Here is a 14,624-nt window from a genome sequence, read left to right as displayed (position 1 = left end):
ATATTTGGGAAAGATTTTATTTTAAATGAGGAAATATTTTCCCTGTAATATTTGTTTTAATGTTTGATAGCTTTACTGTAGGTGTAAAGCATATTAGCTACATTACAAAGTATGTCTTTGGTGAGAAAGGGGATCATTTCAAACGTCCGAAGATTTTTTTACATTGATCAGATGCAGACAAGACAACTTCAAGACCTAATGAAGCGACACTGTGTTGTGTAAGCCAGCAGTCATATACTGCCTGACAAAACATGGCGTTCTCACTCCCAGCTCGTCAAATAGCAGCTTGGTCCCATGTGCTTGGCCCTATGTGTCAAACTATGACGACGTACCCCTCTAGCGTCTTGCATGTGCAGGGCCTAGTGGCTATAGTAATTGTGACGGGAGTAAAGGAGGTTAGTGTTGGTCAGGTGACAAAGTATAAATAGCGACAAAGTCCACATGCGGAGGAGGTCGGGCTGGACTTTCATCGAGCAGACCGCTATTTGTGTCCTGTGTGAAACCAACTTATTTTGTGTGCAACTAACTTATTTGAAGTTACATAATGTAACTTACTGAATGCACTAAACTTATGTCACGTACGTAATGTACTTGCTATGTAACTTAAGTTATGTAACAAACTTACTTATTTTCACTCAATCCATTATCTTTTCCTGAACCTCACACAGTAGTATTGTTGTCCAAGCCTAACCAAGTAGTAATGCAACGTAACTGATGTCACGTAGGTCACATGTTGAATTCTATTAGAAGACCCTGCACGTCGAAAAATTATGCTTTAAAAAGTGACACCAAGGGGTCCTCACCAAGAGTCCGTATGTGACAAGTTGGGAGTGAGAACGCGTTGGACAAAATGGCCGCTGAGTGCACTTAAATGAAGTGGGAGAATATTTTTTTATTTTGGAACACAAGCGACAATGAGGACAATGTTGCTTCCTGTTCGATCAGGGTATTATTGATTGATAATTCAATTCAGTAAAACCGCATTCACCCACTCCCCTAAAAGTCCAACTTTATTTCCCTTTTTACTCTGAGAATGATGAAGCATTGTTCTGCTACTGAAACATAATGTACAGGAAAAGGGCTGAAAAACTCAAACACAAATTCAACCCACATCCATATGTCAATGGTTTACTTTAACAAGAAGCTGCTGCACCCACAGCACATAATCATAATTCATCTGTGGGTAGTTGATAGAGTTTCTGATCAATTCCACTGACTCAACCATTAACCCCCACTCTCCACAACCCACTAACACTTACAGCTCTTCAGCAGACATCTCAGCTTCGAAAGCTAAAGAGCCTTGTTCTCAAGCCAAAAAAAGTATTTTGGATAGTGATCCATTTCCTATTATTATTATTATTTGCTCCATTAAAAGTGGTTGAAGAAGTGAAGCATTACTTAAAACCCCTTCAAATATGCCAAACCCTTTCAGTCGCATCACACAGTGTCCTTGTAGCAGAAAATTGAACATGCTGGCAGAAGGGCTGCTTGTGCAAACACGCCTGAGTGGAAGGCAGCAGAGCTGGGATCTCAGCCATATTCCCCCTACAGATACTGTACATCTGAGTCTCCTCTGCCGGACCAGCAGTCAGAGACCAACAGTGGTTTTGCTTACTGACCCTCTACAGGGATATGTCAGCAACTTGCAGAGCCGAGATAAACTTCACCCACCGACATCTCCAACACATTTGCAACAAGGTTACAATCAACACACACACACACACACAAAATCTAATTCATCCATTTTTACACTATATGTGTAATGTAATTGCAATAATGAACTTAATAACTGATTATTGACAACTGATTCAAAATATGATGCCTCGAGAGTTCAGTGTTCTCTTTCCTGTCAGATCACAGTGTGAGCAGGTTAAGTGTGAGGCTGGAATGTGGTGTTTTGGTGCTGGATAGTGTTTGATTTTAAGCATTAAATAACTTCTTCCTGTAGCACAACAAAGCATTAAGGAGGAAGTATTAGTATTAGTGGTGCATAGACTTTGCTACTTGGCTCCGTCCTGGGTCCCCTCCTCTTTTCACTGTACACCAACTCAATTGGCTCTGTCATTCACTACGCAGATGACACTCAACTGATTCTGTCTTTTCCCAGATCTGAAACCCAGGTGGAGGCACTTGAAACTTAACATTGAGAAGACCGAGCTCCTTTTCCTTCCGGGAAAGGTACTCTCCCATCCATGACCTTACCACCAACATCGGCACCTCTGTTGTTTCCCCGGCTTTGACTGCAAGTAATCTGGGTGTGACACTGGACCACCAACTGGCCTTCGGTGCCAACATAGCTGCAACAACCCGGTCCTGCAGACACACTCTGTACAACATCAGGAGGATACGTCCCCTACTGACTCAGAAGGCGACGCAGGTTCTTGTCCAGGCTCTTGTCATCTCACGCCTTGACTACTGCAACTCCCTCCTTGCTGGACTGCCTGCATACAGTATATCTCAAAAGTGAGTACACCCTTTAGATTTTTGCAAATATTCTGTTATATCCTTTCAGGGGATAACATTATCCTACTGAAACTTTGATATAACTTAAAGTAGTCAGTGTGCTGCTTGAATAAGAGTATAGATTTATTGTCCTTTGAAAATTACTCAGTACACAGCTGTTAATGTCTAAACAGCTGGCAACAAAAGTGAGTACACCCCATAGTGAACATGTCTAAATTGTGCCCAAAGTGTCAATATTTTGTGTGACCACCATTGTTATCTAGCACTGCTTTAACCCTCCTGGGCATGGAATTCACCAGAGCTGCACAGGTTGCTTCTGGAATCTTCTTCCACTCCTCCACGACGACATCACGGAGCGCACGGATGTTGGACACCTTGCACTCCTCCACCTTCCTCTTGAGGATGCCCCACATGTGCTCAATTGGGTTTAGGTCTGGAGACATACTTGGCCAGTCCATCACCTTAACCTTCAGCTTCTTCAGCAAGGCCGTTGTCATCTTGGAGGTGTGTTTAGGGTCATTATCATGTTGGAAAACTGCCCTACGGCCCAGTTTCCGAAGAGAGGGGATCATGCTCTGCTGCAGGATGTCACAGTATATATTGGAATTCATGTGTCCCTCAATGAAATGCAGCTCCCCAGTGCCGGCAGCACTCATGCAGCCCCAGACCATGATGCTGCCACCACCATGCTTGACTGTAGGCAAAACACATTTGTCTTGGTACTCCTCACCAGGGTGCCGCCACACACGCCGGACACCATCTGACCCAAACAGGTTTATTTTGGTCTCATCAGACCACAGGACATGGTTCCAGTAACTCATGTTCTTGGATTCATTGTCTTCAGCAAACTGTTTGCGGGCTTTCTTATGCATCGGTTTCAGAAGGGGCTTCTGTCTGGGGCGACGGCCATACAAACCGATTTGATGCAGTGTGCGGCGTATGGTCTGGGCACTGACAGGCTGACATCCCACTTCTGCAACCTCTGCAGCAATGCTGGAAGCACTCGCACGTCTATTTTTGGAAACCAACCTCTGGATATGACGCTGAGCACGTGGACTCAACTTCTTTGGTCGACCCTGGCGAGGCCTGTTCCGAGTGGAACCTGTCCTGGAAAACCGCTGTATGATCTTAGCCACTGTGCTGCAACTCATTTTCATGGTGTTGGCAATCTTCTTATAGCCAAGGCCATCTTTGTGAAGCGCAATAATCCTTTTTTTCAGCCGCTCAGAGAGTTCCTTGCCATGAGGTGCCATGTTGTCCAGCATTCAGAGAGAATTGTGCCCAAAACACCAAATTTAACAGCCCTGCTTATCATTTACACCTGAATCCTTGTAACACTAACGAGTCACATGACACCAGGGCGGGAAAACAACATCATTGGGCACAATTAGGACATGTTCACTATGGGGTGTACTCACTTTTGTTGCCAGCTGTTTAGACATTAACAGCTGTGTACTGAGTAATTTTCAAAGGACAATAAATCTATACTGTTATTCAAGCAGCACACTGACTACTTTAAGTTATATCAAAGTTTCAGTAGGATAATGTTATCCCCTGAAAGGATATAACAGAATATTTGCAAAAATCTAAAGGGTGTACTCACTTTTGAGATATACTGTATGCCATCAGACCTCTACAGCTCATCCAGAATGCGGCAGCCCGACTGGTCTTCAATCTACCTAAGTTCTCCCACACTACACCGCTTCTACGCTCCCTTCGCTGGCTACCAGTGGTGGCCTGAATCTGCTTCAAGACTCTGGTGCTGGCTTACCGTGCTGTGAATGTATAGGCCCCTTCCTACATCCAGGCCATCGTCGAACCATACACCCCAGCACGTTCACTTCGCTCTGCATCGGCTAATCGGCTTGCCACTCCCTCACTGTGAGTGGGACCCAGATTCCCCTCAAACAAAACCCGCCTGTTTGCTATCCTGGCTCCAAAATGGTGGAACGACCTCCCGATTGATGTCAGGACAGCAGATAGTCTTCACACCTTCCGTCACAGACTGAAAGCTCACCTGTTTCGACTGCACCTCGGCGAATGAAATAAATAAATAAAATAAAAATAAAGTTATTTGTATGTTGCGCTTATATTAGGTTTGGCTTATTTGTAGCTAATAGTTGAATTTTTATTCTATTGTTTCTGTATGTTGCACTTGGTTTGGCTTATTTGAAGATAGTGTTCTGCAATTAAAGGATTGTACCTATTTGAAGATAATGTACTTGCAAGATTGTTGCTGTTCGGAGTTGTATCCTCTAGATTGTTTGCACTTTTTGTAAGTCGCTTTGGACAAAAGCGTCGGACTAAATGAACTGTAATGTTGTGTGAATGCGCTGAAATTGTATTGTTTTTAAAAGAGCTACATCAACACCTATCCTAAAGATCATTATAATTGGACTCATTTGTGTAATTGTTAAAATGCAAGAATCCAAAATGGCTGTTGGTTGACATTATCAACATGTTCTCATGTTCCATTATGATTAACTAATACAGTATATTTCCTTTATTTTGATTGTCACTCGGAATTATGTTGCGTCTATGAAACGATGTTTGGATGGCAAACAGCAGAATCAAACAGCAGAGTGAGGAGAATGTCTACTGAGCGAAGGACCATAGACGCCAGTTCTCCATTACAAACGGTAGATCCGTGAAATGTTTTTGGTTTTGAAATGTGACAGACATTTAGTCTCAGTCTGCAACTAAGGATTATCTTTAAAATGGATTAATCTGTTGATTTTATTTTGTGAGAATTGGCGGTCTTCACATTACTTGTTCAGTCCGAATCAAGTCCAAAGACGACGTATATTTCATTTCCTAATAAAAGAAGTAATGAAACAACTTGAAGTAATGAAATGCAACTGGTATTTTAAAATGTAACACTTGTTTACTTGTTGTATTTTACTGAAAAATGATTCAAATCATATTTTCATAATCACACAACTAGGTCTTAGTTGCATATCAGTGAGCTTGGGTGCTGTGCTGTTATTTGACCACAGCATTGTAACGTAGCTGTGAAGAGGCTCAGCGATAGCAGTCAATCTTGGCTCCAATCTCAGTGAACAGTTTGTTTCAGCCACACTGTTAAAAGTGATCCAGGGATTACAATCAGTCGGTCCACCACTTTTGTCCAGACTGATACCTCAATAAGTGTTGAATGCATGTTTCCATCTAGCGCCACCAGCAGGTCAATACTTTCACTCATCCAGTGTAATATCTTGACATCAATTAGATGGATTGGCACACAATGTGGTTCCGACATTCATGGTCTCCTTGGGATAAATTGTAAAAGCTGGTGATCCCATGACGTTTTGTTTTGCATCATCATCATCAGGTCAAACTTTCAATTTGCACCTTTGTTTTATGATCCAACACCAGAAACAGTCTCAGCTGCACTTTGCGTTAGTGCTAATAAGGAAACCAGAGGATCCATATCCTATCTCATATCTAAAGATTCTGCATTTGTTCTTGATGCCCAGAGTCTTAAAGGAGCTGGTGTCATTTAAGCCACCCTTTACCAAATACTTGACCTCTGATAAAGGCTGATAAACCCACAGGATCCCACTATAAGCTGAATCTTTGCCTCCAGAGTAGCTCTAGTTTTCAGTCTGCTGGATGATGTGAAAGGAAACGCTGTCAACTCATCCACATTGGCTCCATGGCCTGAAGGGTGCTTTTGGCCCTAAGCGCAAACTGTGTAGATAGCACTCATATTTGGAACAGTTTAGCTATGAACAAGATTTGCAAAGCTTTTACTTTTTCGTAAGCAGGTAAAAGTTTACTTAAAAACATATTTAATATATTCCGAGGCCACAATATTTCACATTGAAAACTAAAATTACTTTTGGTTGCATGCCTCCACCAACTGGTCAAGTTGCAGCTTACATCCATGTAGGTCGAAAATGTCATCACTTTTTATCCCATTATACATGTGTGTGAACTTTTCAGAATTAGCATATGAATTATTTTGCTATGGACAAAAATGCGCTTTGTGAGGTCAAAGTGAAATGATCAGTTCATCTTTGAGTTCAAGTGAACATTTGTACTATTTGAAGAAATTCCTTCAAGGCGTTCCTGAATATGTTGCGTTCACTACAATGGGACAGATGTGATGTCACAGTGACCTCTGACCATCAAAATCTAATCAGTTAATCCTTGAGACATTTGTGCCAAGGCGTTTTCATCAGGGCGTTCTACGAGAGAGGGACGGATGAACCGTACGGATAGACGAACCGAAAACAAAATGCCTCCGACCATGGCTGTCGCCAGAGGTAGGACTCTAAGACCTGTATATATGGTGACTTTCTTCAAATAGGTTAATCAGAAACGATATCTGACACAAGACAAATGATGTTAAAATCTTTAGACTAAGCCTCCAAAACACACCGATTGAAAATGTCAAGACATGTCAAAAAGGGACAAAGTAGCTCAGTGAGTGGACCTGCAGGTATTCTTCACTCTCCACAGAGCTCTTTTACACTCACACCTGACCTTTAGATATTCCAAACTATGGGATAGATAACAAATATCTGGTCACTAACTCAAAAATTCATGTTAGTCTGACAGTCTCGCCATACCTCCCATTAAAAGTATAGTAGATAGCATTATCTCTAGCTCTGTGTGTGTGTGTGTGTGTGTGTGTGCGTGTGTGTACACACCGTTTTTTTAAATGCTGCACACCTTTAAGTATAGAGCTGTTTCATCTGAATAAACTGTCAGTAGCTGCCTCATCCTGTTGCTGCATATTATCCAATTTGTTGTGTTTACATATGTATATGACACTCAGGTGTTCTCAGATATAGCACGTGCCCAAAATATCAATGACCTGTCTATTTAATAAGCTACTTGAAAGGATGTCCCGATCATGTTTGTGGAGAAAGTTAGAGTCAGATTTGATCTAATCCATCTATTAGGCCAGAGTTGAACTCAGAGTCACTTCCGAACGACTGCATCTGTGATCGATTAGCTGTCGTGGCGGCAGGACGCCGCTGAGGAGCGGCTGGGGAGCTCCGCTGTCAGCTGCCTAGGCTGGAATCACGATGGGACGATGTTGGCTTGTGGCGGCCCCAACATGCTGCAGCTCTCCGCTCACCGAGCACTGGATCCCGGGGAGGGTGACAGACTGCTGCACTCCGCTCCGTCCTGATTGGACTGACAGGCTTTTAGTGACACACTACTCACACACGAGGTTCATTCCCATGCAGAGCCTGCACTTGTTTAAAGTATATCTTGTCAGCCATTTTTTTGCTGCTTCATTTTTCCTATAATTTGTCCACCATTTAATTTCCTCCTGTCCTCCCCAAAGCCGCCACTATCGAACTACACGGTTAGCGCATTGATTTGCTCAGCCTTCCTCCCTCTCTCATGCACACATCGACAACGGGTGGCCGGCCGGACGGACCCCACCTCAGACTGCCACAATTAGAATCTAATTCTGTGGGTAACACTTACTGTCTATCAGTACCAAAATAACATAGAGTAGTGTGTGATCAGTGTGTGTGATCAGAGTAGTAACAGAGTTGTTTTAGGTCCGAGCACGTCGCAGTTATTGAAGCTGCAGCGCAGAGTGTGTGTTCCCCTCTCTGCACAGCAGAGCGCTGTGAATGTGTGATGGACAGCTGAAGTCACACATTCACACACAGTATGTTCTTCATGTTTACACTATATTTTCACAAAAAATCGGTGGGGAATCCACATTATACATCAGACACACAAGTTGAGACCAATACCAGTGTTGCTGTTGCAGCTGGTAAATACACTGGAACTACTGAAACTACTATAGTAATTAATCATACATAAACACACTTGATCCTGTGCATGTCACGAATTTGTAACATACACATAAATACAAACAAAAACAATGGAATACAGTATATACTGTATAGAGACATATCTCCACTGCATTGTTGACACATGGTCAAAGTAAATGCTGACTTGACAGTCAACATGACAGCTTGGTTATTGTCATTATAGAAGAAAGTGCATTTTTAATTGGAAATCATATTAGATGGACATTAAAAGCAACACTGAAGCCATTATGAGTGGCACCATTTGTTTTGTTTTTGTTAGGAGATTAATTAACTTTTCCTTCTCATATCATGATCTCACAGCAGAGAGAAAATTCAAAGCAATATTATAAGAACACTTTGATACATTTGGAAAACAGTGATACGATGAAAGGAGATGCACTTACAGTATCTGTGTTATTCAGCTTCCCTGTAATGCAGCCATGGAGTTGTGTTGTTGCTTATGTCATCACTTTGGTTTTGGGAACACATCAATTACATATTAGGTATAAATCAATTTCTCATTAGCATCTGCCTTCCAATGCCTGTCCATGTTGTGTGATAATTAACTAGATTATTCACCTTGTGATGTGTAGCTTTAAGTGATTCTCTTGCAAGTGTACCCACACAAGATATTTAAAATACAGGAACACCAAGTAACATACAGGATCTTACATATTGAGAATAGACATCGACAGAATCATATAATGTAGCAGATCTCGTTTACCTCCAACCCACTCCATGAATATTTTATTTCATACTGTATTTTTCTTTTGAAAGTTTATTTATTCTTCTCATCTCTTTGTATCCATATGACAGCCTGTCAAGACCGCCCTCGGGCTTCAAAATCTACAGCGTTCTCGTGTATGAAATGTATTTCTGCTTTGGCTTTAAATGCATCACAAACTGCGCATATTTCACAGCTCGCCGACAGCAACTGTGGCATATGTGCTTACTCATAAAGTCAAAACTTTGTTATATTCCCGACCAATCTTCATATGTCCTCTGGTAGTGTTTACGTTTCTGAATCCTGAGTCGCTGCACATTCTGAGCTGCTGATCAACGAGCTGTTGTGTCCTGCACATGGAAGGCACACTGAAGTGATAAAGTCCAGGTCTGAAATAAATATGTTCAGAAGAAAAGCTTGCGGTATGGGTGTTATGACATACAGCTGTTTATTCTATGTGTCTAATGTGATGGAGAGCTTAGCTGCCTGAGCAAGAAGTGCAAAGTTCAACTTGTTCAGCAGGACTTAGTGCTCCTGAACATGTACAACAGCTGAGCTACTGTATATATGAAAGAAAGCTGCTCATTAGATGATCTGTCTCACAGGAACCTGTGTTCTAAAATACCTCACATGGGGAGATAAAGGTTGACCAAGAAAAGTAAAAAACAAAAGGCTACATACATTTCTGCAAAGTGGAGCTATACCTGTTCCTATTTGCCACAGAGTAGATCAATTGACGTAGTTTAAAAAAATAATTCCCGTGTATCACAACTTTGGCCATCATGTCTATTCAAAGCTATAAAGTGAAGTCTGACAGGACAAGAAGCATGAGCTGTCAGACATGAAGGCTGAAAAATGTCTTATAAAAATAAAATAAAAATACTCTTCAAATGTGTGGTTGTCAGACCAATAGTCTAAACCCCAAACTAATTCAATTGGAAATGATATAAAAGAGAGAAAAGTAGCAAATAGCAAAGCTGCAACCAGAAGGAATTTTGGTGCCAATTAATTTTCAATTTGGATTGTATCAGCTCCAGCCAGACGATCAGACACGCTGTAAATAAGACGACAGTTTTCTAAACCGTTTTATTTGGAGGTAAAACTGAAAGTGAACACACCCAAAATGTCTGTAATAATCCTACTGATGAGGAAAACTGTGTGCACACACAGTTACTACGGTGGGTCACAATTGAAGCAGTCAGTCTGTGACTCCCGCAGCCTCTCTGTGGGGCTCTGGCCCCTACTGAATATGTACATTTCTGAAAAATAACTCACGAATATTCAGTTTCAATTTTCAAAAAATGATTGACTGCTTGTCTCAATCCCTTCAAAGTCAAATGTTTGGAAAACTAAAAAAGGGTACATGAAACAACAACCTTTATATCACAGTGTCCTCCTAACGACAAGGCCGGATTACAAACAGCCAAAAGGACAACTGGTCCAGAGCCCGAGACCATCACCCAGGTTACTGTGTGACAACTGGTTCTGACCATTTCAGTAGTTGCAAACCGTGTGAATTTGTACCTCCAAAGTAGTATCAAGTACGACGAGACTTATAAACTAATAAAAACAATATTGTGCATATAGTTTAATCAAATTAGCACGAGGTAAATGACAAACCCAGAGTTTGTCAGCATAATTCCAGCACAGGGGTTCTTTCTGGGTGTATGAGCTCATAATAAAAATGAACACACACATACAGTCTGACCTTGATAAGAGCTGTGTGAGTGTGTGTGTGAGTTGTGAACTTTAACAGCCAAAGAAAGCACAGAGTAAACACAGAATCGTGGATTACAGTAGCTCATAAAGCACGCGCTTGTGGGAACAACATGCTGCCACTCTATCAAAGCACAAACTCTGAAGTCTACTCAGCTCTCTGAGCAGCCTTCTCTCAGAGAGACAGGGGAACCTGATTACCTGGAGTAACAGGGTGACCTGCCTCGCTGCGTGGTAATAGACTAACATTATAATGTGTGTGTGTAGGTGTGTGTGTCAGAGGGCCTGGGACGAGCAGAGCTCCCCTATTGGCCCTCCAGTCAAGGCCAGGACTGTGTGCTGACTGCGGTCAACACAACCCGAACAGCTGACGTGGCCTAAGTGTTGACAGAACACATGGGACAGGACTTTCTCTCAGCTGTGTGTAAGTGTGTGCAGAGGAAGTGCCTTTAACTAAAATAATATTTGCTTGATTTTCAGCCACAGAGATGAACCATGTCACGGAAATTTAAACACAAATCTGTGTGCTTTGCTATTCAGGTGTCAAAGGGTCACACTCGGATGGAAAATCCAGAGACGAGCTCCCAGACTCTGCTCCGCACTGATAACTATTTATAGCCTCGTACAAGCGATGAGTGAGCAAATATGATAATGATGTCATAGGTTAAAAAGGCCTTACAGTATTGCACTCAGCACAAATAAAAGGAACCAGGGTTGTGCTGGAGATGCAGTTTTGCCGAGGGAAAATACATTTTGTGAAGACAGTATTTTCAGCAGAAGCAGCAACGTAACTGGTGGCGTCACAACCTGCGCTGGGATCATCAAACTATCTGCTCGACTGTGGAGCTCATCGTTCACTGCCGCCGATGCTGCAATTTCATACTCAGGAGGAGGATGGAGGGAGTGAAGGAAACTCTGGCATAAGCATTGCATGTGTTTACATGGGCCGATTATACCATCCTGTTTATCCTAATAATATCTATATATCTATGGTTGTATTGGACCTCTGCAAGCAATGCTGCAAATCAATCTGCAGGACAGGTTCATGGCAATATTAGAGTTATGGGCTTTGGACATTATTGTGATGAAGTACTTTGTCAGGGTTATCCTGAGACTTGTTAAGAGAAGGACTGCATTACAACCTGAAGGTGTGGGGTTTGAAGGAAGTGACCATTTAGGAGATACAGTCGGAGCCGTTGTTTGATAATCGCTATTGAATAGAATTTTTTTAATATTTAAATATATATATATATAAAATGTTCACACTCTTTTAAAAATGTTATTCATATAGTAGTTAAGTAACTTTAACTGTATTCATTTGCAGAAAGCTAAGAAGTTCTGCTATGTGCGTCTTAAGTGACCACAATTAGACAATATGAAAATAGAAATGACTGCCCAACCCTAAAGCCCAATAAGATGTGTATTCACTGCATAAGGAAAGAACAGACACCCCTGCCTTGGTATTAGAACTACAAACAGTTTCCTAATTGAGTTTCCAAAAGTCCACATGTACTATATCAAATTCTGTTATTTGACAGTTGATTGACTGAAAATCATTTGGCAACAATTTTAATTTATCCAATATTCTCTGCTTTTCTCTGTGAATCATTGTAAACTGAATATGTGTATGTGCTTTAGTGTTTGCAATTTGAAGAAGTTACCTTGGGTTCTGCTAAATGAATCCCAATGGACCACATACTGCACATCTTGGTCTCTCCTGGAACTCAGTCAGACATTTTAGTCACACATCCTCCATAAAAATGTTCAAACTGGTGGGAATAATAATGTCAGGCGGATGAAAAGTAACAAAACACACAATTAATTAAGCTGTAAAAGAGCTCTTTTCTATTCAAATCAATACAAACCAAAATAAAAAATGGCGCAGGAGTCCTTCCTCGCTCCCCAGATGGTGGTGAGTGCTCGTTGATGTTTCACTGTTTGTATTGACTTCAATAGAAAGTACCTTTTCTGTCAGAATTAATCCTGATTTGTGTTAGTTTGTAACAACCTGAAATAATTTTTTCCCAGCTCATATATTTCCATACCATCCGAGTTTAAGAATGGCCATGTGACTGACTGTGTCTGTGTTCCGAGCGATAACCTACAGACAAAAAAATGTCAGAAAATACTGAAACATGGCCATCGAAGTTCTCCAGAGCCCAAACTGACGTCTACAAGTTGATAATGATATCTGACCAACAGTCGAAAACCTAAAGAGATTCAACTGACATCAACTTAAAACTGAGAACATCAGCAAATCCTCTCATTAAAGAAGCTGCAATGTGTGATACATTTCTTATGGACCTAATGATGTAGTATGACACACATACTGTGATGTTATCCATATGGCTACATGATGGCCGCTAAATGATGTGTGCCAAAACAAAGTTTAAGAAAAAGAAAAATCACATTTACAGGACTCAACACATGCAATAAGTCAGAAATCATGAAAGTACTGTACAGTTGCAAGAGGTGAACTCAGAATGTATTAAACTGCTTTAAAGCAGTCGGCCTGCTTTTGCAGATACAACATTACAAAATACTTCAATGATTCAAAAGCATACATGCAGTAAAAAAAATTCTTGCGGAAACAAACCTTGGCCTGCATGGATGCTTTCATTTTTAAAACTATTAACCTTATATCATTTGGCAGCCTTGATATGACATTTCTAAAATCAATTCTGATACACCAGGCAGCTCTCCAGCAACTACGTCGTTTCAAATTAAGGTGCTGAGGAAAATAAGTCAAAGTGTATGCTGCTGTACACATTACCTGTACATCACATTCCCTGGCAATGTCTTCAGAACATCTAGTTTACTAGTCTCCTAACCAACCGGCCAGACCAAAGATGCGTAAACCTTTCCCACAATGCCACATCTTGCGATTTCCTCTCCTGTCATATTAAAAACAAAGTCACACCCACTGGTCCGGACTTTTACAACGATAGTCTAATGCGTAATGCATAACATGAATAATATTCATGGTTTATACTCCAGAGTGCTCCTAACGGGATCCATATTACGCAATACGCGTGTATAGCGTGCGTAGCCTGTGAGTGAGCCTGCAATAATCCCTGCCAATGTAGAAATGACACGGATAATTGAAAAACGGATCCATGACAAAGTGGCAGAGAAGTATGCATTTGATTTGGTTGCGTGGTTCCACCTGACAAAGATGACACAGATACACACATATCCCTCCAGTCACGAAGTAAACAGTGTGGTGACACACAAGGAGGAATATAAAGCCCCCGTCAAACAGACCATGTGGCAAAGATTGACAACTTACTTTTCCTGCATGACATTCTCCTTGATGGCTACCAGGGTGGAGTGGTTGCCCTGCTGGAGTCTGCAGGTGGCCAGGTGCCGCTGGTGCTGATCTTTCAGACAGACGTTTTCCTTGCAAAGATCCGTCACCTGGAGCTCCAGCTCTTCAATCCGGACCCTCTGCTTCTCCAACAGCCCCTGCTGGGTCTCGATGATTTTATTCAGCTCCTTTAGATACTCCGCCGCCTTGCTGGGGTTCTCCGTCGGGTTCTCCATCTCGTAAAAGCCCCGTTGCCCGTCCATGGAGGCGATATCCACACAACCAGAAAAAAAAAGCAACCCTCTTCCTCTCCCTCACACACGCTCAGTAGAAGTAAGACTGAGCGCTGTCAAATCCAGAGATCCTCCTTCGCTCCGACATGGCTGGTTTGTCGTGTAGTAGCGCAAGCTTTGCCGCGAAGTTGTCCGGGTTTGTTGCGCTGCTGTACGCCGCCGCCGCGTCCACAAGCTCTGCACCGCAACAGCCTAACTAACCTCCAGTCAGCCGCTCCGAACATGGGAAAACCGTTTAACTCTTTCAGGGCTGGAGGTTCAGCGCTCCGACGGCGCGTTCCGGCATCTCACTCCGGGTTTGTGAGTTATGGAAATTTGAGACACCGAGTTTTTCC

General features: G+C 42.0%; 1 protein-coding gene across 3 annotated transcripts in view; it reads right to left on the bottom strand.

Moving 5' to 3' along the window:
* The window catches only part of iqsec1b (IQ motif and Sec7 domain ArfGEF 1b), a 183,405-nt gene extending 169,200 nt beyond the window's left edge, over positions 1–14,205 (bottom strand). For 2 of the 3 annotated variants that reach the window (XM_029431146.1, XM_029431144.1), the window contains exon 1: positions 13,979–14,205. In XM_029431146.1, coding sequence (XP_029287006.1) covers positions 13,979–13,989 — 11 coding nt within the window. In that variant the 5' untranslated portion in view covers positions 13,990–14,205. The remainder of the gene's footprint in view (positions 1–13,978) is intronic. The other variant, XM_029431142.1, reaches the window with a different exon arrangement.
* Positions 14,206–14,624: the final 419 nt, after the last annotated feature.

Source organism: Cottoperca gobio, chromosome 5 (assembly GCF_900634415.1).
Source record: "Cottoperca gobio chromosome 5, fCotGob3.1, whole genome shotgun sequence".
NCBI lineage: Eukaryota > Metazoa > Chordata > Actinopteri > Perciformes > Bovichtidae > Cottoperca > Cottoperca gobio.
The sequence above is the reverse complement of the archived record's forward strand: the minus strand, read 5'-3'. Positions and strand labels throughout refer to the sequence as shown.